This window comes from Panthera uncia, chromosome X, assembly GCF_023721935.1.
Source record: "Panthera uncia isolate 11264 chromosome X, Puncia_PCG_1.0, whole genome shotgun sequence".
In the NCBI taxonomy this organism is placed as follows: Eukaryota; Metazoa; Chordata; class Mammalia; order Carnivora; family Felidae; genus Panthera; species Panthera uncia.
In genome coordinates this window covers 8,861,354-8,886,559 of record NC_064817.1, presented here as the reverse complement: position 1 = coordinate 8,886,559, position 25,206 = coordinate 8,861,354, and the positions used below count along the sequence as shown (strand labels likewise).

Sequence of the window (25,206 nt, the reverse complement as noted above, 5' to 3'; positions counted from 1 at the left end):
AAGCCTTGACAGTGGTGTGGGATCTATGGAGAGTCCAGAGTCCCTTCCAGAATGGAGCCAACCAGACGGGTGTCAGCCGAGAAGCAGGACATTCAGAGCTTTGGAGGGCACCTGGCAGTACAGAACTCCACACAGGGCTCTCAGAAGGTTAAGAGTGATTAACCAAGATTACAAAGAATGTAACTGATGTCCTTTCTGTTGTTTTCTACAATAAACCCTCTACATAGCCTTATGTCAAAATATGCTGTGGTTTCCAAGATGCATGATTTTCAGTTTCCCTTCCTCTTAATCCATTTCAGAAGATGTTTAAGTTGTCTCCAAGTGCTTTATGGTTTATAAATCACCAAAATAACCTCAACATTATGTGTAGATGTGTTTTGATAGAAGAAACTTTATGATGGCCAAGAGCCGATTGTTACGATATTACCTTTGTTTTCACTGAAGAAGAAAGGCATCTGTTAAGTACAATAAAGCTTAAAGACATTGACAAACAGTCGGTTCTTGCAGCTTATGTCTTTATTCATCTCATCCAGAGATTAATTTGGGAATTTGTGACCCTTATTGATTACAAGTCCTTTGGAAATAATTCATATACTGTGTATTTACAGCTATACTTACAACCCTTGGCATTTTGATACATGAGGAAAATACAATATCTCCCAACTAATGCTCTGAGATTTGAACCCATGCACACTGTTTTCCAAAGGGCACAGACACCTCAGTAGGTCATTGTTTTCCTGAAATAAAGCAAAGTGATCAGGTTTCAAACTTTGAGCTCATGTGGCTTTATACCCAGTTGAAAGTATATGTGTCTTCAGAATGTCTTGGTCCTTTCTATTGCTGCCATTGAGGGCGAAAGCTGGGGTTCAAGACTGAAGCTTTCTGAGTGCTGAGGTCTGTAAACCTTGGCTTCTCCTCCCCCATGCAATTTAAAGGAATCCAAAGAATTGTCATCCCTGCCTGATAACTATAAATAAATAAATGTTCTTGGGGGTCCTCCTTCAGAGTTTACCATCAAAACCATCCAATGTTAAAAATAATAATAATAATAAAAACCACCTAATGTTGATGGATCAAGTTGGCAGATAATTACAGATATACGATATTAGTTAGCAAAGCAGTTTCAAAGACCATTGGATGAGGCAATTTTACTTTGGCTATAGTCCTTTTGTAATGCAGATGAAGATCTTTGTTTGAGTCCGCTCAGGATGCTGTATAACAAAATATCATAAACTGGATGACTTAACACTTTTTTCTCACAGTTCCAAAGGACAGACATCCAGGGTCAGAGTGCCTGTGCCGCCTGGTTCTAGAGAGGGCAACAGTCGATCTGTGCAGAAGGGGGCACTAGGTGATGCAGAAGCAATCAGCTGCGTTCCCTGTGTTTTCATTTCACTAACTCTAGTACATTGTGATGTCATACACGTAGGCCCTGAGCATCTTTTACCCTATTTCCATACATAGCGGTACTTCTTAGGAGTAGAAGCACGATTCCTCTGAATTTCGTGATTGCGTGTGTATTTAATAATCACAAAAGAATTACAGGAGAATCAGAGCCTTATGTCCTCTCCTTGCCGCCCTTCTCCCAGTCGTGTCTTATACAGAAACAGAAAGGGGAGACTCAAGTGCCAATGGAGTCACAGAGAGATCGGAAAGATGATGTGATGCATTATAGAAATTCCATTTTTCCAATTCCTTTGTCATACACTGTGACTCTCCTCTCTGATGTGGACAATCCCAGGTCTTGGAGACTTTAACAACACCCTTTTAGTGAGGCATTCATGGGACAATCTAGACAGCCAAGCTTTTCCTTGGTAGGTCAGGCAGTCACGCTTGGCAAAGAAGGGCTAGACCGTCTCTTTGAACACCTGACTATAGGTCACGTGATTGTCTGTGGCCAGGGCATTTTTCAGACACTGCCAGAAGTACGGGTGGGCCTGTGGGTTTGTCGGCCACTCAAGGACGGAACTCTTACACAGCCTCTTCCGGAGCTGGAGGAACTTGGATTTCTGAAGGGGCTTCTCAAGGAATATCAAGATGATTACGTCTACTTTTTCATCCATGAGCCTCTGATGGGATAAGTAAAATGCGATCTTAAAGTTCTCAGTCTTTGCATACTTGTTTGTCATCACAAACACCGTCTTTTTGCTAAGCTGGATGCTCTGGGAAAGGTTTTCCAGAACTGGCTGCCCTGGTAGCCAATCCCTTTCCTCAAGACACAGATTAAAATGTTTCTCTCTTGGGTCTTCCAACTTGGCCACCAGCTCATCCAAAACCCACTCTGTCACTGCTGGGTCTTTAGTGTCATACACAACAAAGGCATCGTAGCAAGAATCCAGTGATGTCAGACGCTGATACCCCTTCATTTTGGCCTTACAGAAATGGTAACTATACCACACATCCCAGAAATAGAGGTGGTTTGCTGTTGTAATCACCATCAGAGAAAGAGCCACCGATACGGAAAGTGAAAACAGGATCAGGTTAGTCAGATCTACCTCACAGGTATACAGATCCAGAGAGACCACACTCTGGCCCCTGTGTGCTCCTGGCCCCACACAAGTCACATCTGTGGCCAAGTAAGGAATAGTCACCTCTGTATGGTTAACCCACCAGACAAACCACACAGCATCACAGGTGCACAGAAACCGATTATGATGCAAAAGTAACATCTCCAGATTGTTGAGGACATTTTCTGGAAAGCTAGTCTTCTGGATAATCTGGATTTTATTTGAGCTGAGGTCCAGGTATCGCAACTGGAAAGCATCTTGTAGAAAATGCTTTGTCAGATGCCTGATTTGATTGTACTTGAGAATCAGTTTCTTGAGACTTCTGGAACAGTTGTATAATCTCTCAGGGACACTCTTCAGCTCATTGTAGCTGAGGTCCAAAGTTTCTAGATTCTTCAGATACTGGAGTCTTCCCCAGTTGAAGGACTTGAGCCCATTTTTGACCAAGGAGAGAGTCTTTAGTTTTGGAGGCATGCCATCAAAAACTCCAGCAGGCAAGAAACTCAGGGAATTTTCAGAGATGTCTAACTCCTCTAAGTTTAGCAGATTCTTGAAGAATTTTAAGTACCTGTTATCACCATCTCTCCATAAAACATCCAAATGATTTCCTCTGAATTCCAGAATTCTAAGAGACTCACTCTCCATGGTCCTGCTGGTGGACATAGAGATGTCATTGTTGTTCATCATGAGTTTCTTCAGAACTTTTAGGTTCTTGGTGAAGTTTAGCATGTGAGTAATGCCTTCTGATTGAAAGTAATGGCTATTACTACTTATATCTAGAATTTCCAGGTTGCGTAGCTCCTCAAACGCTGTTGAGTAGAGTAAATCAAGCCGGTTGTTAGAGAAGTCCAAATACTTCAACTCCACTAAAGGCTGAAATTCACTGCCATTGAGAGTTTGGCCAATGGTATTTCCTGACAAGTTTAGGCATTTGAGGAAAGACAGATGCTGAAAATCAGAGGACTTGACAAAAAATATATTATTTCTACTTAGGTCCAAGGCCTGCCCATACACATAACAATCTTTATTAAAAGGCAAGAAAGAGGGAGTCTCTTTGTTTTTGAACCTGCAACTCCTTGCATACTCATCATATCTGAAATAATGTAATGTTTCAAGGACCTGAGGTGCATTACCATCTACAGAAGTTCTGGTGTTAGAGCAGAAGCCAACTTCACTTGAATCTCCTGAAGGTGATATTTTATTCATTGAAAGATCTATGACTTTCAATGTTTTAAATTGTTCGAATATGCTGAGGTCAGCGATTTTTATGAAGTTAGTGCCAAGATCAAGAACTTCAAGATTGGAGAGACTACGTAACGGGGAGAGGTTATGGCTGCTCAGCTCCTTAAAGACGTATCCTTTGATCCGTAAAACTTTCAGGTTTTTCAGTGAAGAAAATGCATCCGATAGATTCAGAGTTGCACGATAGACCTGAAGTTCATAATTGAAAGACAGATCCAATTGGACAAGGTTGTGAAGAAGAAGCAAAAATTTGGCATCCCCAATTTCTTTGGCCAAGAAGTTTTGTGAAAGATCTAGCTCCTTAAGTTTTTTAATGTTTTTAAACCATCTTTGGGGCACATGCTGAAGAGAGTTACTGTATAGACGTAAAACTTGTAATTCTGTCAATGCATCAAAAGCCTTCATGTGGATCTGTAGGGGAGAATTATTCTCACAGGGTGTACAAGGAAATGGGACATTGTAACAACGAGGGCAGTTTCCACCTAGGTCAAGAATTTGCAGTTGATTGAGGTTATGAAAATCATCTTCTTGGATTTTTGCAATAGCGTTGTTATAAAGATGGAGTTCTGTTAAAGTGGATGGCAATGTAGTGGGGACGTATGTGATATTGTTATCTTTTAGGGAGAGCAATTTTAGATTTTTCAGACTCAGGAAAGCATCTTTTTCTATGAAAAATGAAACGTTGCAAGGATTGCGAAAATAACAGTTTTGGCCCAAGTAGAGTTTTTCTATGTTGGTCAGTTCTGTTAGGTTATTTTTCATGATACAAAAGATACTGTTGGCCTCAAGGCTCAGCAGCTGCAAGTTGGGGGGAAGACCCTCAGGTATTTCCAGAAGCTGGTTTCCATCCAGATAAAGGGATTTTAAGTAAGTGAGTCTACTAAAGCTTCTGGGTTTAATCTGAAGCCTCCTGGGACACATATTGTCTTTTGGCCCAAGTCGAATAGGTATACAGTTGCATCTGAAATCGATCTCTACCAGATAGTCCAGCTGGTGGAAGGAAGCTGGAGAGATACCAGGTATGTGGTTGATGGTGAGGGTGAGGTTGGTGGCATTGGAAGGAATACCTTCAGGAATTTCTGTCAAATGCTTGTCTGTGCAGTCCACAATCACATGGGCCTTTGGAGCATCCAGAGTGACATCACAGGGCAGAGTTTTGGGAAACCATCTAGCTCCAAGGAGTTTGGAAATTAGGATTATGTTAAAAAGGATAAGGGACTGTCTCTTCAATGTCCACATTGGAAACACCTGAAAGTATAAGAAAGAACAAATCACCATCATTCTAAATCGTTCTAAAATATACCAAGAATCAGATTTGAAAATTCCTATTTGCTGCCTCTCTTTTGCTACAGTTTAAAATAAAAAAATCAAGTCTTATTCTCCATTGCCTGGAGGACATCTCCCACTCTGTGACTGTGTTTGTCTACTACTAAGGTTCATAACAATTTAGTTACATTTTTAGCTTTTAGCATCTTAGCCTTTCAGTTACATAGCTTTCAAAGTGATAGACGCACACTTTCCTATTCACTATTATTTAAAAATAGTGCAGTGGAAGAGCTATCAACTAGCTGCCAAAGTCTGAAATTTGGGGATGAAAGAATATTAAAATGAAAATGCATTGGGACAAATAACACATTAAGACTTTAGTGCAATTACTGTTTGCGTGCTAAGCCTGCTCTGGTACACATTGCACATTATACCTCACAATATTCAAGGCTCTCAATATCCTAAGTAGCACTGCCATTCTATGAGCTGGCTTTCCTCTTGGATTGTTTTTGGAAATCCAAGATGATTTGGGGATGGACAGAGCACAAGTGAGGAAGGGGCAGAGAGGGAGATACACAGAATCCCATACACATTGGGTTTACATTACAGAAATGTGGAAAGGAGAGAGCAGAGCAGACAGTCAGGGAACCATCTGGGTGACTCCTGATTGATCAAAGAGGATACTTATGGGGGCGCCTGGGTGGCTCGGTCAGTTAAGCTTCTGACTTCAGCTCAGGTCGCGATCTCATGGTTCATGAGTTGGAGCTCTGCATCGGGCTCTGTCCTGACAGCTCAGGGCCTGGAGCTTGCTTTGGACTCTGTGTATCTCCCTTTCTCTGCCCCTTCCTCACTTGCGCTCTGCCTCTCTCAGTCTCAAAAATAAATAATAAAACATTTTTAAAAATTTTAAAAAAGAGGATACTTATGAGAGTGAAAGGAAGGCAGACCTATTAAGAATTATGCTAAGACTAGGGGTACCTGGGTGGCTTAGTCAGTTAAGCATCCCAGTCTTGATTGTGGCTCAGGTCATGATCTCACTGTCCATGAAATTGAGCCCTGTGTTGGGCTCTGTGGTGACAATGCAGAGCCTGCTTGGGATTCTCTCTCTCCCTCTCTCTCTGCCCTTCTCCCACTCATGTGCTTTCTCTCTCTCTCTCTCTCTCTCTAAAAATAAATAAACTTTAAGAAAAAAATATATAATTACGCTAAGACTATTGCCAGAAAACCAAGACTCTCTTAGGCAAACTGGGACATATGGAAACCTACCCATAATGCTGATTCTTGGGCATCCAGATTTATCAGGGGAGAAACTGGGACCCAGGGGAGAAAGACCTTAAAAGGTAGTATGGGAAGTACTAAAGAGCTTTGCTAATCACCATATTAACTTGAACTTGCCCTTCCTTAGAGGGTGGTTTAACCAGGGACTTGCCCTCAAGTTTCAGGATCTCTATCAATATTTTACTCCAGAACACTGGTTTTAGTTTAACAGGTGCTTATCTATGGAATGATGTAGCCTGTGTCTCTACAACAAGCTTCTAGATCAATTAATGCTTTTGTCTTCCCCATTGACTGAATCAACCAAATATGTTGATATCTAATAAACCAAATGCCTAGTTCCCTTAATTCCTCTAATACAAGGTAAATAAGCAAATTTCCCCCCAGCTTTCTTTTTCTCTAATGAAAGATGGTTCAGAAGGATCTCAAAGAGCTTCTTCATGCATCTTGAGATGCCTAGAGTTGAAGTTAGAGGTACAACATTGTCTCTTTTTTTCTCTTTCACCACCTTGTCTCCTCCTCTTCCTCATTAAAACCATTCACTGAGTCCAGTTGACGTTCTTCATTGACCTCCTTGACATCCTCCTTGCTTTGCCATTTTAGCTAAAACTTCATCCTTGATCTCAGGCTCTTGCTCTTCCAATCCACCCAAACTATTAAGCTTCCCAAAGATTAATCAGATTATATTACTCTAAAGTCTTTCAAATTATTTTCTTTTCCCCCCCTTTTTTACAGAATGAGCCCTAACTTTGTGTCATGGCATCCAAAGTCTTCCAGTAATTGGCTTTATTTATACCTACTTGTCCAGGCTCACCTGATACAACGCCCCTCTCAGCTTCTCTAGTCACTAACCCCAAGCCCAATGTGTAGCTCCCTGACTTGCAAGTCTTTTCACCTGGACTAGTCTGTTCTACCATTTCCACCCATCAAAATTCTAGTTATCCTTTCAGGCTATACTCCCCAATGTGGAGCACTCAGATCCCTGGGGAGATATGGCAATAGGCCAGGGGTTATAGGAAGCTCATAGATAAACGTGGTATATCTCCCTTGAGCATCAATCTTACTCAAAGGTTTAGGAAAAATGTTCATCACTCAGGGAGGAGGGGTTGAGTCAAGATGGGAAAAGGAGAGATGCAGAGGGAGCTATTTTTATGGTCCCTGATTATGGGATCCCAGACCCTGGACCCCATCTCCAGCCATGCTTCTCCCAGAAGACATGATGAGTTCGTGAACCCCACTATCGGAAGGTAATAAGTAATGCTGCGAAGGGTGTTACTGTTGACCTGGGAGGTGAGTTGTATTCTAAATGGGGCCAAATGAATAAAGGACAAATTGTGAACCAGGTACCCTCTTATGAGCCCACTCTCATGAGCCTAGATGAGATCCTGGGAAGAACTGGGGGGATCCCTAAATTAGCGAGTTAAAAACATGAAGTGACAGCCATCAACTGAGTTCTCCGGAATATGCCTAGTTTAAGTATTTCTATGATGGGGGGGAAACGAATGCTCTAAGATGAAGGCAGTTGAGTTATAGGCATAATAAGAGTGGTTTAACAACCGCTGTCCTTCCCCCGCCCACATCTCTGATTTGTTAAGTCCTGATCTGCAGCATTTGCAAATTCCCATAGTGTAAAGACTCCCACCATGGCCAATTTGCAACTGCCAGTGTGATGCCGTTCAGTGCAGAGTTGGGGAGGGATGTGCAGAATTGCTCTGGCAAGCCTGTATGAGCTGGGTCCAGCAAACCCTGACCATAACATACCTGAGACAATGACCGTGAAATGACTCTACATATGGACATAGTATAAACTAGAATGGAAAATTAATCAGAAAGTCTCTTATCCTTCCATATTTCTAAACTTTTTCTTGCACTCGTCCACTTTTCTCCATGTCTACTGCCACCTCCTTACCCCCATTAGCCATTAGGTCTTACCCAGACTACCACAAGAGGCTCCAAAATGGTCCCCCAATTCTCTGTCTCCTCTACAAGCCATTCATCAAACAGCATGAAAGCATTCATTATAAATATGAGTCACATCAACTGCAGTGACTTCCTATTACACTTTGAATCCTTATTATTGCTTATATCATGCATGTTCTGACTCCCACCCTACTTCCATGACCTTGAACCATCCTTCCCCTGTTTTGACCACACACCAGACATCTGGCCTATTTTCTGTTCCGCATTCGAACCAGTCTTGGCACCTGCTGTTCCCTCTTCCTGAAATTATCGTTCCCTTCCTCTTCCCACAGCCAGGTCATTCTCATCCCTCAGGTGTCTGCATAAATAACACACACTCAGTCAGGCTTTCTCTAGTAGGCAGCACTTGCTATATTCTGAGCATCATTTTCAATGTTTCGATATATTAACTCATAAGAACCACATGTGAGTGGTACTACAGACCCTCAATCCTTACCCAAAACCTCTGGGGCTAGATGTGTTTTGGAACTAAGAATTTTTCGGATCTTAGAAGGTAATAGGATATATGGATCCACATGTTATGTAATGTTCCTACTGGGGCCTGGGGCAGTATCCCATCACCAAACACTTAAAATTTTGTGCAGTAAAACAAAGAATTATCCACACTAAGTGGGAAAGGAAGGAAGGAAGGAAGGAAGGAAGGAAGGAAGGAAGGGAGAAAAATCAAGGGAAGGAAGGAAGGAAGGGAGGAAAGAAGGAAGAAAGAAAACTAACTCAAGTTCAGATCAAGATTCACCTCCAAATGAATTTGAGTCGTATGTTTGCCGTTGACTGAGTGAGGACAAAGCTTTCAGTTTGGAGATTTTGGAATTACAGACCTCTATTATTATTTCCATTTTTCAGATGAGTCCATTGAGGCACAGAGAGGTATATATACTCTGCACTAGACTAGTCTGCTTTATTTCCTTCATGGCCCTTAACACAATCAGCCATTATCTTGCTGATAATTTATGCGCTTATCTGTTTAATGTCTATCTTGCATGAGAATATAAGCACCAAGAGAGCAGGGCTTTGTGTGTCCTTGTGTAAAACAATGCCTGGCACTTAATTTGTGTTGCAGTATGTTTGATAAACACATGAATAAAAGAGTGAATGCATGCATGAATGAAATAAAGCAAATATTTCAAAGAAATTTCCCTTTGGAGTCAACTGCTTTAGGCTACAGCCCCAGACTCCCCAGGGGATAACATTCTATCTCTTCTATTTGCCCGGGGATTCCTCGGGGAGAAAGGTTTAAGAAGCTCAAACCCACGTTCTTGAGGACATTCTCTGGGATCAATCCAGACAGAAGTACCAACTCTGGCCAGATCAACCCAGCTCTGGATCGACGGTTGGAAGAACTGTGTGATCTACCTTGTCACTTCACCACCCTTGCCACGTTGTCTGCCTTTGCGTCATTCAAGATAGGTAGCTACAACATCCATGTTACAAGAAGCCAGATGGAAGCAGATAGGAAGAAGGGGAGCAGCCCCACCATTTAAGGATACACCCCCCAAAGTGCCTATTTCACTTCCTCTCACATCACATTAGCTTTAACTTAGTCACACGCCATGTTTAGCTGCAAGGGAGCCTGGGAAATATAATCTTTTTTTTCTGAGTGGTATATGCCCAATTATAAATGGCGATTCTATCAGCATGAGATGAAAGAAAGGGAAGGGGTCCCCAGGGTTGTTAGTCTGCTAAGATTCCGACTCCTGATTTCGGCCCAGGTCATGATTTCACGGTTGAGCCTCACATTGGGTTCTGCACTGGGCATGGAGCCTGCTTAAGAGTCTCTCTCTCTCTCTCTCTCTCTCTCTCTCTCTCTCTCTCCTTCCCTCCAACCCTCTGCCCCTCCCCAGCTCATGCTCTCTCTCCATCAAAACAAAAAAGAAGAAAAAGATATTGGGAGATATAGAACAATCTCTGGACTTAATGAGGATGATAAAAATAATTAATTGCGAGTATCAAAAAATAGCCCATGGAATAAGAACATACAATTAAACTACACATATAGAAGTGTCAGCATCTTGTCTGGAAAGAACTAATGATATTTCCACATTGTATTTTATTTTATTTTATTTATTTTTAAAGATTAAAAAAATTTTTTTTAACATTTATTCATTTTTCAGAGATGGAAAGAGACAGAGCATGAGCAGGGGAGGGGCAGAGAGAGAGAGGAAGGCACAGAATCCGAAGCAGGCTCCAGGCTCTGAGCTGTTCAGCATAGAGCCTGATGTGGGGCTCGAACCCACAGACCGTGAGATCATGACCTGAGCTGAAGTCAGAATGGTTAACCAACTGAGCCACCCAGGCGCCCCATTTTTTATTTTTTTTTTAAACTTCTGTTTTTAATGTTTATTTTTGAGAGGGAGGAAGCAAGCGAGCAGGGGAGGGGCAGAGAGAGAGAGAGATGGAGGATTCAGAGAGGGCTCCGCACTGACAACAGAGAGCTCAGTGCGGGGCTCGAACTCATGAACCAAGAGGTCATGACCTGAGCTGAAGTCGATGCCTAACTGACTGAGCCACCCGGTCACCCCTGATTTTATTTTATTTTTTGAGTAATCTCCATGGACAACGTGACGGGGGTGGTGAAGCAACAGGGTAGGTGATCTCGAGTCGCCAGATCCTTGCATGACCTCCCAGAGCATAGTACAAATCAGGACGCTGAGCTGCTAACCTCTAGGAGCTTCTGAGAAATCACAAAATTGTTACACTAAGCCCGTGTTCATTGGCTTTTCTACTCTACCAGTGTAAACCCACTGTTAGCCACTGTGGAATTCAGAACTTGGCAGTAAATTGCTGCTTGTGGGACAACCTAAAATATGGGGTGTTGGTATCAGGCTATGAGCAAGATATATGTGTATATTGTAAAATGATTACAACAAGTCTAGTGAACATCCATCACCTCACATCGTGACAGCTTTTTTTCTTGTGATGGCAACGTTTAAGACCTATTCCCTTAGCAACTTTCCAAAATACAATTCAGTATTGTGAACTACAGTCACCATGAATGCCAACTGTTGACTTGTGGCTTTACTCTTAGGGGAAACGGTTTGGCAATATTCATGATGCGTGTTGATGGCTTCTTACTGTTTTTAGCAGTCTTAGGAGAGGCATGAGCTATGGCTGAAGTTAGCATCTGCAAGCAGTGATGGAAGGAAGTGAGGTTTTCTCTGCTGGCAGCCTGAACTCTAAAGTTGATTAAGCCTTCCTTAATTTGGGGCCGGGCAGGGTTGAAAAAGCCCACTGCTTTACCACAAATGAAGGCAGATGAATGGACAGAATCAAGAGCAGCCCTAAGAGAGCGCGAGTGCTCACATGCATTTTTCCAGCACTTTCCATTAAGTATTTTCTAGCAGACAATGAAAGTCAGTCCAGGGCAAGAATCTGACTAGCAGTGCTGCCTTGCCCTTGACTCCTACAGCCTCTGGGGAGTTGATGAAATTGAGAATGAGGAACATTGACAGAATACAGAATCTTTTCACTTAAAATGGTCTAGGGGAGCTGGGTGGCTCAGTCGGTTAAGCGTCCAACTCTTGGTTTCAGCTCAGGTCATGATCTCACGGTTCGTGAGTGGTTTGTGAGTTCGAGCCCCACATCGGGCTCTGCGCTGACAGCATAGAGCCTGCCTGGGTTTCTCTCTCTCCCTCTCATCTGTTCTCTCTGTCTCTCAAAATAAATAAACTTAAAAGAAATTAAAAAAACTAATAAATAAAATGGTCTAGAGCTGCTCGGTCTGATATGATAGCCACCAGTCATGTGTGGCCATTTGAATTTAAATTAATTAAAATTAAATGCAATTTTAAAATTCAGTGTCTCAGCTACACTAACTGTATTTCAGGTGCTCAAAAGGCACAGTAAGCTCGAGGTTACAGTATTCGAGTGTGCAGGCATACTGTAGAAAATTCTATTAGAGAGCACTGGTCTAGACCACGGGATGGCAAACTTTTTCCAGAAGGGGCTAGAGAGTAAATATTTTAGGCAAAATTGAGGCGATCATGTGGGTACTTCAATTACCATTAAGAATGTGACTCATTAAAGTTATAAAAACCATCCTTAGCTCACGAACAATACAAAACAGGTGGTCAGAGTCGGCCCAAAGGCCGTAGTTTGCAAACCCCTGGCCTAGACAAAATCTTAGGCTGTACGAAACTCACGCATAGAATTAACTCTAAGCAAATTTAACCCAAGCCCGCCAAATATTAAAAGAAATTATACTGCTTCGAAAGCCTGTTAAGCACGTTCACACACCGCTAATTTCCACCAATGGCATTTATCGAATGATTTCCTCGTCATTCCAATGCTAAGAACTAGGTTTGTTTACGAAGAGAGTGTAAAGCAGAGGGCACGGCTCAGAGCTTGTGCTCTTGGCTGCTTTGTTATGCTACTTTTCCAGAAGGCTCCATGTCAAGGCATGCAATCCTCCCTCTGGGTGGTGAACGCTCTTATGTCCGGAACCTTGCTTGTCTTTACATGTACTCTATCGTTACGACGGCCTGCCACATGGTGAGCATGACATAAGTATTTGCTGAATAAATCAAGGCTTTGAACTTTCTTAAAATCCCATGGAAGACACACATTGAATGATCATAAATGGTAAAGTATTCCAAAGGTCAGACTGTTGACAAGGAAGCGAGGAGACACCAGGAGGGCTTGGCACCTCTAAAACGAAGGGGTGAAGTGGGAAAGTACCCCAGAAGGAAAGAGGACAATGTCAGAGGAAGGCATGGGAAGTGAAACTGCAGAAGGCCCCTTCCTTGATCCTTTCTCAGTTCTGTCGCCTTGAACCTGAAACCCCAGTAAGAATGGCGAGCTCATTTGTCTCTCCTGGGAACAGGCATACCCGGAACGGGACTGTCCCTGTCCTATGCTCAGTAGTTGAGCCTCAGCCCAGCTAGCCCTTGGAATGTTCTATGGCAGATGGGCCGTCTCCTGGCTCTCTGTGCCGGCTGTACCAGGAGCTTGGAACTCAGAGATAGCAGATAGACAGTGACAGGCTGGGTTCTGAAGAAGCAAAGGAGGGGGGAAAATTGACTCAAGGAAGAAAACCTTCCCAAATGTGTTAAAGAGAAATAAGGAGCACCTGGGTGGCTCCGTCGGTTAAGCGTCCGACCTTGGCTCAGGTCATGATCTCACAGTTTCTGAGTTTGAGCCCCGCATCGGACTCTCTGCTGTCAGCGCAGAGCCTGCCTCAGATCCTCTGTTTCCCTCTTTCTCTGCTCCTACCCTGCTCATGCTCTCTCTCTCAAAAATAAAATAAGTATTTTTTAAAACGATAAAGAGAAATAATACCTTTTGAGGCTTCCAAATTTAAAAAATATTCTTGAGAAGATGATTGAAAGATGTGAAGTTTTCCTTTATTCCTTAAGTGGAAATGTCCCCTTTCAAACCACTTGGAACTACCTGCTTAACAGGAAAGTGGGGACCCTAGCTTCAACAAAATTCAATATAAGAGTTTGCTCAGTGCCAAAGGGGCTCCTGGGTGGCTCAGTCCGTAGAGCATCCAACTCTTGATCTCGGGGTCATGGAGTTCAAGCCCTACATTGGGTGTAGAGATTACTTAAAATAAGTAAGTAAGTAAGTAAGTAAAAGTCTTCAAACAGAGCTCACTCAGTGTTGAGCCGGCCCTATATTTTCATCTGCTACAAATAATTCACGTTATTTTGTTTTGTTTTGGTTTTTTGGGCCACGATTGCCTAAAGACATGCACCTTTCAGTAACGTGATTTGTAAAGTAACGTAATACACCATGACATACACCAGGCTCAGCTTCGGCTGCAAATCCCAGCTAACTACACGTGCAAATCCACTGGGTAAATCTGGATGCTCAATTAGCGAGCTAACTGATCAAAAAGGGAATGTTTGATTTTGTATGCACAGGTGTTCTATTCTCTCAGTAAATCGCCTCTTCTTGTGAAAATGGAAAATGTCGAATTCACACTGAACAGTCACCAGACGGCCATTTGCTTTTTTTTTTTTTTAAACAATGGCGTGGCCTTTTCTCGTGTGCTTATTACATGCCAGATGCTGAAGGAGACACAGTGTTGCTAGGACATCACTAAGCCCTGACAATAAGGTTGAAAGGACATATAAATATTCCCATCTCACTGATGGAGAGGCAGAGATCAGAGAAGCAACTTCGAACCAAGCGTCCAAGTGCATATGCTGAGCAATCATCTTCAAGGTGCTTCACACAGTTACAGCAAACGCACTTGGCCTGTGTCTGTATCGCAGTGTATTTCTCTTTCGGTTCAAGGATTCTTAGCACTGTGATGTGTCCATATTGTGCTACTTAGAGTTTTCATAAAGAAATCTGCCAAATACCAAAAGGAGGGATTTACAATTTGAGTGGGACCAACTTGAGGGAAAAAGAGAGACTTTTCGGATGATACACTTCTGATGGATTCCATCTGCTGTCCAGCAATGCTAGGTCAGGGTAGTTCATGAATCTGTAAACTTACAGGCATGCTCAGGTTTACATTCACAAAAGAATTACATGCTCACACAGCTATCCAACACACATATTGGGTATGTAACCTACACAAAAGACTGTGCTAGGCCAAGGAGGGGAATACTGGGGAGTCAGACACCATTCCTGCCCAGCTAGGAACCAAATCCCTCTACTACTGCCGCTCAGAGGCCATGTGTGTCTCCTGAGCTGGGAGATCTCTGCTGTCGGGGCAATCCAGGTGCGGCAAACAATGTTGCAGACAAAGGCTAGTCAGGCCGAAAGGTAATGCTGCCTGCCTCCCCTTCAAACAGAAGCTTGAAGAAACCCTTCAAAGTGCCAAAACACATCCTTGTGGCTGCATCCGTTTCCTGGCAGGACTTGAACTTGCATTCAGAACCGAGTTCTCCTGATCTGAGACCCACATTTGCTTCCCACCCGTAGGTCTAAGGCTGGAGGCTAGGATGGCGAATAGGGAAACATGCTGTCCAGGAAGCTGGGAACGGAGTCAGCCTCTCAATCTGCTGCAGGGCTACTGACTAAATGCTCGTAAACCTTGACTTTCTTCTCATCCACAAACTGTGTGGGTTGAGCTAACGGACCTCCACACTCCTTTTCTATTGTGCTTACTCGATGCTTCTGAGCCTTGGCCTGGAGCCCCCTGAAACTTATCTGCCTGCGTCTGATCTCAGCTGTGAGTCTTCCTAGCCCCCCAGAAGCTCAGGCTGCTGCCGTTTCAAAATGATCTAAGCAAGGCTTCCAACCACCATGAGCCTCCTAAGGATTCCACAGAGGTGAGAAAACAACAACTAGCACATCTTTTTATAATAAGCCTTATATGTCTTCAGGTGACACTGTTTTGTGAGTTTTATTCAGCTCTCTGAAACAGTAAGGCTGGGAAGAACTGGATGAGGATCTATCAACTGGAGGAAATGGTTAAAACTGAGAAACCACCCATAGCGGAACACCAAACATCTCTTTAAAAAGAATGTGGGGGCGCCCGGGGGGCTCAGTCACTTAAGAATCCAGCTCTTGATTTTGGCTCAGGTCCTGATCTCAGAGTCCCTGAGTTCAAGCCCTGGGTCAGGCTCTGTGCTGACAGTGGGGAGCCTCTTGGGATTCTCTCTCTCTCCCTCTCTCTCAGCCCCTCCCGTGCTCTCTCTCTCTCTAAATAAAATAAACTTTAAAAACTAAAAATAAAAAGAATGTGGTAGACCTATAGGTATTGACATGAAAAGCTGCACAAGTTATTCAGTTATAAACAAAATGAATTTTTAAGGCAGCATGAAAATAACATATAGCATATGAACCCTTTATGATGAATAAAGATACAAATATTTGATTTGTTCTTGCAGCGAAAAGTACAGAAGGACACATTAGAAACTCAACAGTGATATTTTCTGGGAAGGGGTAAGAAAGGGAGCCTCTGCGGAGTAGGAAAGAACATGCTTTATCCTCTATTCTTTGAGTTTTTAAATAAAGAACAGGTATTCCTTTTATTTTTAAAAACATCTTAAAATTTGCAGAGCAGGGGCGCCTGTGTGGCTCAGTTGGTTAAGTGTCTGACTTCGACTCATGTCATGATCTCACAGTTCGTGAATTTGGGCCCTGCATTGGGCTCTGTGCTGACAGCATGGAGCCTGCTTCAGATTCTGTGTCTCCCTCTCTCTGCCCCTCCTATGCTCACACTCTGTCTCTCTCTCTCTCAAAAATAAATTCACATTTAAAAAAATTAAAGATTGCAGAGCATGTAATAAAACCTTATTATAATAATGTGAAAGTAAATTGTGAAAAATGAAAATTTCAACAAGTATGTATTGATACCTGCTATGTGCCAGGTACCCACTTCTAAGTGTTGGGTCACATCAGTGGACCAAATAGAAAAGATTCCTGCTCTTCTGAAGCTTACATTCTCCAAGTAATAAAAAATATAGAACTATAATCATCATATCAATGTTAAGTGACAAGGTTATAGAAAAAGGAAGAGCAGGGTGGGCTTGTGGCCATAAATACAGTGGTTTGGGGGGACATCATTGAGAAGTTGACATTTGAGCCTAGATCTCAAGGAAAGGAGGAAGTTGACCAAGCAGCTCTATTAAGGGGGTTAGGGGTGGAGGGGGGGGGAAGCAATCCAGGCAGAGGGACAAGCCTAATGCAAAGGCCCCCAAGGTGGAAACATGCTGGAATATTCAAAAGATGATGGCAAGACTGGTGTGCCCTGAGCAAGGGGAGTTGAAGAATGATAGGAGATGAGGTCAAAGAGGGAGGGCCCCCAGCCTCTCGCCAAGCACGCAGGGCCTTGCCAACCATTCCAAGGATGATGGTTTTCCTCTGAGTGGAATGCGGTTCCGTGTCAAGCTTATGAGCTGAAGAGTGATGTGGCCTGACTTACATTCTAGAAGATCCGTGCTGTTGTGCTGTGTTGAGAAGAGACCGTGAGGGGGTGAAGGTGGAAGGACTGAGACCAGTCAAGACGCTATGACAGCAATTGAAGCAAAAGGCCCAGTTGGCAAGGGTGGAGGTGGTGAGAACGTGCCAGATACTGGATTATATTTTGAAGGTGAAGCCAAAGAAAATACGACTTCAAAGTTCTTAGAAGGATGACGGATTGGAAACAGCAAACATTTCTGGGAAATTTCCTGCCAAGGGGAACAAAAACACTGGCAGGTGTTCCCAGGGCCAGGAGGGTCAAGAGGATTTATTTTAGGAAAAGAGAAACAATAGCACGTTGTGATGCTGGTGAGAATGAAAGAACAAAAAAAAACCCACCAAAAAGCATTGATGATGATGATGATGATGATGAGTACCCAAACATTGATCCTGAGCAGGAGAGCAGGGAGGACACCTAGCACACCAGCATGGAGACTGGTCTTAGCTAGGAACAGAAAAAACTCTCATCCTCAGTAGAAGAGTCCACACATTTGTTGACAAATCTCCTATCCTCCTTTGAGGTTTTTGTGAGAATTTGCACAGAGAGCAGCAGAAGTGATGCCACAGGACTTCCAAGGCTAGGACAGAAAAAAGGTGATAGGGTTTCCCCCTCACCTAGTGCTCGTTCTCTCTTGATCTCTCTGTCTCTCTCCCCACTTTCTTTAAAGCCCTGAGCCACCAGCCTTGTAAGAAACCTGGCTACACTGCAGCCGCCATATTGGTGAGACTACATGGAGACAGAGACCCCCCTGAGGAGCCCCAGCTGGCAGCCATTGAGTCTCCCTGCCTGGGCACAGACCTGTGAGGGAGCGAGTTTTCAGGTGAGTCCAGCCCTGGGCACTGACTGTAACGGTGTGAAAGACCCAGCATCAGAGCCACCTAACTGAGCTCAGTTGGCCCTTGAGCCCACCACACATAAGAGTATATGATTATGGGATGCCTGGGTGGCTCAGTTGGTTAAGCATCCAATTCTTGATTTTGGTTCAGGTCATGATCTCATGGTTCATAGGATCGAGCCCCAAATCAGGCTCTTTGCTGACATCGCAGAGCCTGCTTGGGATTCTCTCTCACCCTCTCTCTCTGCTCCTCCCCTGCTCATTCACTCTCTAAATAAATAAGTAAATAAACTTTAAAAAAAAAAGTATATGATTGTGGTTGTTTTACACCAATGCATTTTGGGGTGATGTGTTAGGCAGCGACGGGGAACTGGATAGGTGGTCTGGCAGGACATCCAGGTACAGAAGCTCTAGGTAGGCGCACAAGGAGGAGGGCACATGTGGATAGCCTCTTCCAATGGCTGCAGTGTTCTCGGTGAAGTGGGAAGCAAGCTTAGCAGCTATGAGTGAGAAGACAGCAGATGTGGAAGACAGAGGAGAAGGAGGACAGGACCCTCCTGGAGGCCCAGGCAGACACTGCACGAGGAAATCAGTGTGATTACCTGCTGGCAACAAGGAACCACCCCCAACACCCTCATCTTTTTGCAGGTAACTTGCCTTCCCCTTGGGGTCTTTCTCACACACTCTGCATGGCTACACTCTGCTTAGATTTAATTCCTCTCAGCAAAATTCCTCTCAGAAGGAAATCCACCTTGAGATGGGAATATTGGAAGCCTGGGAACAGTTACTGTTCTGCTCACCGCCACACCTTTACCAGCCAACCCATCTGAAGGCCAACATACTGAGTGCCCCCGGGGACTACTAGGTGCCAGGCTTCGGGGGCAACAGCTCCATGGGTTCACCTGCTCCTCCAGTCTATCTGCAAGATCACACGGGCAGGAAAAGAGCCAAGTGGCCCAAGTTGAAAAGGAATTATTGGAACATGCATTTCTGGTGGTGGGGGTGCTGAAGGCAAGCTGGGGAAGCGAAGGATTTCATATTACAGCGGGGATCCTGCGAGTGGCCAGGCTGGGTTGAACCAGAGCTGATGGCCAGCTGGAAAATAATGGGAAAGGGACACAGGAGAGGCAAGGAGTGAGTAGAAGAGCAGTCGTTGGACACCCATGAATTTGAAGTCACTAACCTGTTGCCCTGTCGATATTGAAACCGTGCCGTGGGATTGGAAGTACCAGAAAGTCTAAACCTTGTTTTCAGACAATTGTTTTTTCCTCAAGGTCAACTGATGTGGTTCTAGCCGGTGAACCAGCAAGGCCCTGTATTCCTTGCTGGAGATCAGGAGCCCAAGACCCTGCTCAGTTTACACCCGCAACTTCTACCGCCCTTTCCCCGTGTCTGACAGTTACCCCTGCTTCCTTAAAGTGTTAAAGTCTCCATCCCAGGAGGAGCACACGCTTAACATAAGATGCTCCTGTACGCCTGTTTTCTAAGTACACCTGCTTTGCAACCTTGTGCCCACCTGGACCTGTGATGACAAAGCTCCCCTTTCTGAATATTCATCCTAACCCTAAGTAAAAGGAACCCACTCACATCTGCTTAGGGGCTTTGAAAGTCATTCCCCGTGGTCTCCTTATTTGCTGCAAATAAAGTTTTCTTAGTGTGACCACACCACCTGGTGTAGTCTATCTGTAACTCACCAAGGAGGGAACTCCCATCAACTGGGTAGGGCACTGAATTGTTTGATAACTGGAGAGTGATATGGACATCACCCTGGGTGCTAACCAAACACCATGAGCAAGGAAGTTACTTCACTTTGGTGAATCATTTTACTTCAGGAGCCTCTGATTTCCTTGTTTTTCTATTTGTTTGGTAGACTGAGCCTCCACTTGGAATTTCCCTAATAAATTTATGACAAAATAGCTCCCCCTCCCCCCCCCCCTTTTTTTTTTTGCAAATTTCAAAAACATTTCTCATTGTAGGCTAATCTCTGGAAAGTGTAATTATCTTAAATACCAAAGTCTCATTATGTAACCAAAAACAAAACAAAAGTAAGTGTAAGGATATAACCCACCTACTTTAAAAATAGACTTTTCATCATTTACTTCCTATCATTTTTAGCCCAACAGACTTAGTTTTCAAAATAAAAGAATAAAATGCTATATAGTAGTCTTACATAAATTAGGTACTCAACAGCTATTACACGTTACAACAGGCACTAAAGACCAGGAGATATTAAGTCTTATTTGATCATATACTCTAACCACTTGTTTTCCAGAATCCACCACGGTATGCTTTTCCTGTATGGGGCCAGTTAGCAAGTATTTTCTGTTTTGCAGGCTGTATGGTCTCTGTCACAACCACTCAACCAATGAGTAGGTTGCCATTGCAGCGTGAAAGCCGTTATAGACAATATCTGAACGAACAAGAAAACTATTTGTGGGCACCGAAGTTTGAGTTTAATATACCTAGGATGGGTCATAAAATACTATTCTTCCTTTGACTTATTCAATCACTTAAAAACATCAAAATTTTCAGGGTGCCTGGGTGGCTCAGTCGGTTGAGCGTCTGTGGTCACCATCTCACGGTTCGTAGGTTCGAACCCCGAGTCGGGCTCTGTGCTGACAGCTCAGAGCCTGGAACCTGCTTCAGATCCCCTGTCTCTGTCTCCCTCTCTCTCTGCCCCTCCCCTGCTCACGCTCTCGTTCTCGTTCTCTGTCTCAAAGGTAAAAATAAACATTAAAAAAACAACAACATAAAAGCTTTCTTAGCTTGTAGGCTGTACAGACATAGGCGGCAAGCTGGGGACCGGCCATGGCGCACCGCCCAGCCCTAAGATTTGGCAAGCTTCTGAGACAGAAGCGAGCTGTTCTTGGGGTGTGAAGACACTGGTTGGTTAATCTGTAATGATTGCTTTTAATTTTAGCACAATCTTTCAAATTTCTAAATGATGAGATTTCTTTAATTTAGTAAATAAATTTCTGGTTACCTCTTTGCTTGGGCACGAAGAAATTTGCTACAGTGAAGAGTGGAATAATGTTTTTACTTGTAAAACTGCCGGACTATGGTTACATATCAGCACATGTCTTTCTAATACTGCTCTCCGTGTCCTGTGTCTATTACACAGAGTGAGGAGCATTCCAGCCTTAGCTAGAGCTTTTCTGGTGGAAAGATTGCATTGAAAATTTTTAAATATTTTATTATTTACTTTTGAGAGAGAGAGAGACAGAGAGAGACAGAGAGAGACAGAGCATGAGCAGAGGAGGGGCAGAGAGAGAGAGGGAGACACAGAATCCGAAGCAGGCTCCAGGCTCTGAGCTGTCAGCACAGAGCCTGACACAGGGCTCGAACTCACAAACCAGGAGATCATGACCTGAGCTGAAGTCAGATGCTTAACTGACTGAGCGCCCCATGAGCTCCTGAAAGGTTGGATTTTAAATTCTTATTCAGCCACATGAGTGCCCTCTCACTTTGGTGGATCACTTTACCTCAAGAGCCTCTTGATTTCTCAACTGTAAAATGGTTAGAATGCAGGGCTCTTTTGTGAAACTATTAAGACAAATAGGTAACACATGTGTTCATGTAAACCATCTTCACAGATTAACCAACAGTGAGGAAGCATCTAGTGTGCACAGATTAAAAACATCAGGAAGGGGTGCCTGGGGGTGCTCAATTGGTTAAGCATCCAACTCTTGGTTTTGGCTCAGGTCATGATCCTGGGGTTGTGGGATCAAGCCCTGCGTTGGGCTCCGAGCTGAGTACTGAGCATGGAACCTACTTGAGATTCTCTCTCTCTCTCTCTCTCTCTCTCTCTCTCTCTCTCTCTGCCCCCTGCCCCTACCCTGCTCTCTCTCTCTAAAATTAAAAAAAAAACCATGAGAAATATATGCTACTTATCAATTTCTAGTTTGCTGTTTTCATTTGCCACTATATTATAAGTACTTTCTTAGGTCTTTCAGTGTTCTTTTAAAAAACATGATTTGGTGGTTACACAACATTCCATTTAATGGGTGACCACGATTAAGTAACCCCTCCTCAACATCCGGCATGACATATTCTCTTTGCCATGCTGCATAGACTATCTTCATAAATTATTTGCCACCTCCTTGATCATGTCTTTAAGAAGGGTTTCTAGAAGTGGAGTTTCCAGATCAAAGGATAGGACATATAACTATTAATAAGGTTGAATAAATTTCCCCGGGGCTTTCTGGCCTTTTGTAGGTCTTCTTTTGCAAATTGTTTCCACTTCTTTTCTTACAAAAGATATACCAGTTTCTCTTTTTCTCTTCAGCGGTAAGGTATCATAATGGAAGTTCACATTTATGGGGCTACAGCGTGGCTCCTGGAATCAGGCCGTCCAGCCAAGACCACTCAAGCTCTCGAACCTCCCGAAGCCCCAGTTCCCTCATCTGTGCCTCACAAGGCTGCTCTGAAGCTGAAACAGATCCACAGACATCAAACCCTTAGCATGACGCTGGATGTCTAGTAAGTGGTCAGTAAACGCGAACGGTCTTCATTATCGCCAGTCCCCTTATTCCATCCCTCAAGGGGCAAAGGCAGATGTGGGCAGGGGTTTGCATAAAAACAGACCTCTGAGTTTCTAGGAAATGAAACTATAAGCAGCAGTTTCCTTTGTAACATAGTTCCCCTCCCCTCGCACCGTGGTTAACTCTTCATTAGACCGTAGACACAAAATGAGCCTTGACGCCAACATGGAGATCTAGAAACCAGAGTGGGCTCCCACTGAATGCACGCCATCATATCTACTTTGGGTGACAAAATCATTTCAGCAAAAGGCCACCGATGTCCTTTTCTGATTAATTTTTGGCATCCCTAATAGCTCACGCTGCCCACGAAGAACTCAAACACGTAGCCTGTTACTTGAGCCTCACGACAGCCCTGGAACGCACCTCTCAGTCACTAGGCCTTGACTTTCGTGTTTCTGCGTCCATCTGCCCAGTTTTAGCATGAATCCTCTTAGGTCCATTTAACGAGAATCCCTCACCATTGATCTCTGATCATCCCGGGTATCGGACACAGTCCCTCATCCCTTAACATCCTCCAGGTGACAGCCAATCTCCCTGGCCTGCCTTCCGGAAGAATCCTGGTAAGTCCACTTATCCAGAAGCCACCCCCACCCCTGATGTTTTGTCTTAGTCTTTTTCTACCCACAGACCCCCACTCTGCTCCTTGGCTATAAATCCCCACATGGCCGTGCTATGCTGGCGATGGAGTCCAGTTCTGTACCGAGGCCTCTTTTCCTCCAGTTCCATTTGTTCCTGAACAAAACCCGTGGTTGCAAGCCGTAACGGCTGTCCAGTAACTTCAGTGATTTGTACAGTTTCAAAGCCAACGACATAGGATGAACAAATTAGACCCACAGAAGTGATTTCCCCAATTCAAACATCTGTTCGTCCTCACTACAGCCCGCCTGAACGCTTGCAGGAAGTTGGACAGACCTAGCCTTGATTAATCTGCAATTATGAAATGCTCCCATGATTAATCCTGATTATGAAATACCACGAAGAAGTTTCCTCCGCCAATAACCAAAATACAAATTCTTAAACATCTCTCTTGCCAGCTGGTTTCAGTACTTCCCCCAAGGATTACAGATAACACTTCTTTAGGGAATCTCCCGGCTGGTCTTACCATGTTCAGTCTTCCTCCACGATGAAATCTACAAGTCCGGTTGGAGAGAGCAGAGCGTGAAAGGTGTCACGATCGGCCTGAGATGGACCCAAAAGCATCAACTAAGATAAAGAGAAAATACCAAATTGTGCATTTCAAAGATGGTAACATACTGTAACTCCAAAATATGCTGGGGACATCACTCTAAAACGTGCTGTCGCAAACAGCCATCAATGGTGTTTCCTTCCTCCGAGTTATGTAAACTAGAGATACGCTCCAGAAAACCATTTCTATTATTAAACATCTGGCTTTATCTTCAAGGAACTGGCATTTTAGACTACCAAAATTTTTCTTTAGATTTACAGAGGATTTTTTTTTTTTTTGGCATATGATTTGGGTTCCCTCCCCTCCCTTCCCCACTGAGAATGGCTCATACACCTAATTAGTTACATTATCCAAATTTGTCCCTATGCTCAAAATACCTTTTTTTGGTTGCATGGAGTGATCTATGTCCGGAGGCTTCTGAGATGAAGAGATGGTCTTCAGGAAGCATGGAGTCCCAGAGGCTCCAGGCTGCCAGCCCTAGAGTTTCCAAGTGCAAAGACAAAGTTGGGGGTGTTAGGGGAGGAGCATAACTACTTAAACCACCCGAGACATGAGGTTTGCAGAAGCACCAGGTTCCTCTTACTTCTCCCACCATACCCAGGGCAATGCCTTGTCTAAATCCAAACAACCCGGTTGACCAACCTTCCTTCCTTTTTTGTAGGTGACTTTCTCAGCCTCACCACTGTCGACCTTTTCGGTGAGAGAATTCTTTGTTGCGTTGGAAGATGTTGACCAGCATCCCTGACCTATACTCACCAGATGCCAGTAGTGCTGCCCTTCCAGTTGTGACAACCACAGATGTCTCCAGACGTTGCGAAATATCCCCTGGGGAGCTAAGGCACCCCGGGTTGAGAACCACTGTTCTGTAGATAGATATCTGAGAGACAGGTCTAAATTTACCTTGCTCTGTCTTAGGCCCCCCTGAGAGACAGATCTGCCGGCTGGTTGACTCACTTCAGGAGAAAAGGTCAGCTGCATTTGGAGTCTAGTGTCACATAAAGCCCTGTTTCTGGAACTGGGGTCCTCACGAGAACTGTTCCTTTCTTAACGGATTATTGGGTCCTTTTGCGGGGACAGTCAAAACATCCGTAGTTGTGTTTAAAGTTCTTCGGTCCACCTCGTCGACCCGGAGAGAATTGGAAAACTGCAGGTTGGCGTGGGGGAAATCAGCTGAGAGTGATCAGGGTTAATATACTGAAAAGTCCCTGGTACCCCGGATCAGCTGATAAACCTATTAGATAGAATAAAAACGGAGATCTTTCCGAGGGGGTTGTTAGGAGCCAAACACTGTTTTTACTGCTTTGTATGTGTTATCTCATTAAGTACCAAAAAAAAAGCAAAAAAGAAAAAAACAAAGAAAACGGTATTATTTCTTTACAAGTAATGGAATTAACGCACATACCACGTAAGTGATAGCTACACAGGCAGTAAACGTCAAATACCTTCTTATCGAGCCAATTTGCTATGCAAACAATCGGTATGGATCAATAGCTTTCTCACGTATAGACGACAAC

At 43.8% G+C, this 25,206-nt stretch overlaps 1 protein-coding gene across 1 annotated transcript; it reads right to left on the bottom strand.

The window, feature by feature from the left end:
- Nucleotides 1-502: 502 nt before the first annotated feature.
- Nucleotides 503-24,926, bottom strand: TLR7 (toll like receptor 7). Its single transcript, XM_049643432.1, has 3 exons — nt 24,070-24,926; nt 23,609-23,709; nt 503-4,997 (listed from the first exon to the last, which is right to left on the bottom strand). Exons 2-3 carry the CDS (start codon nt 23,609-23,611, stop codon nt 1,848-1,850), a joined length of 3,153 nt encoding a protein of 1,050 aa, XP_049499389.1. The 5' UTR covers nt 23,612-23,709; nt 24,070-24,926; the 3' UTR covers nt 503-1,847.
- Between the last annotated feature and the right edge of the window lie 280 nt (nt 24,927-25,206).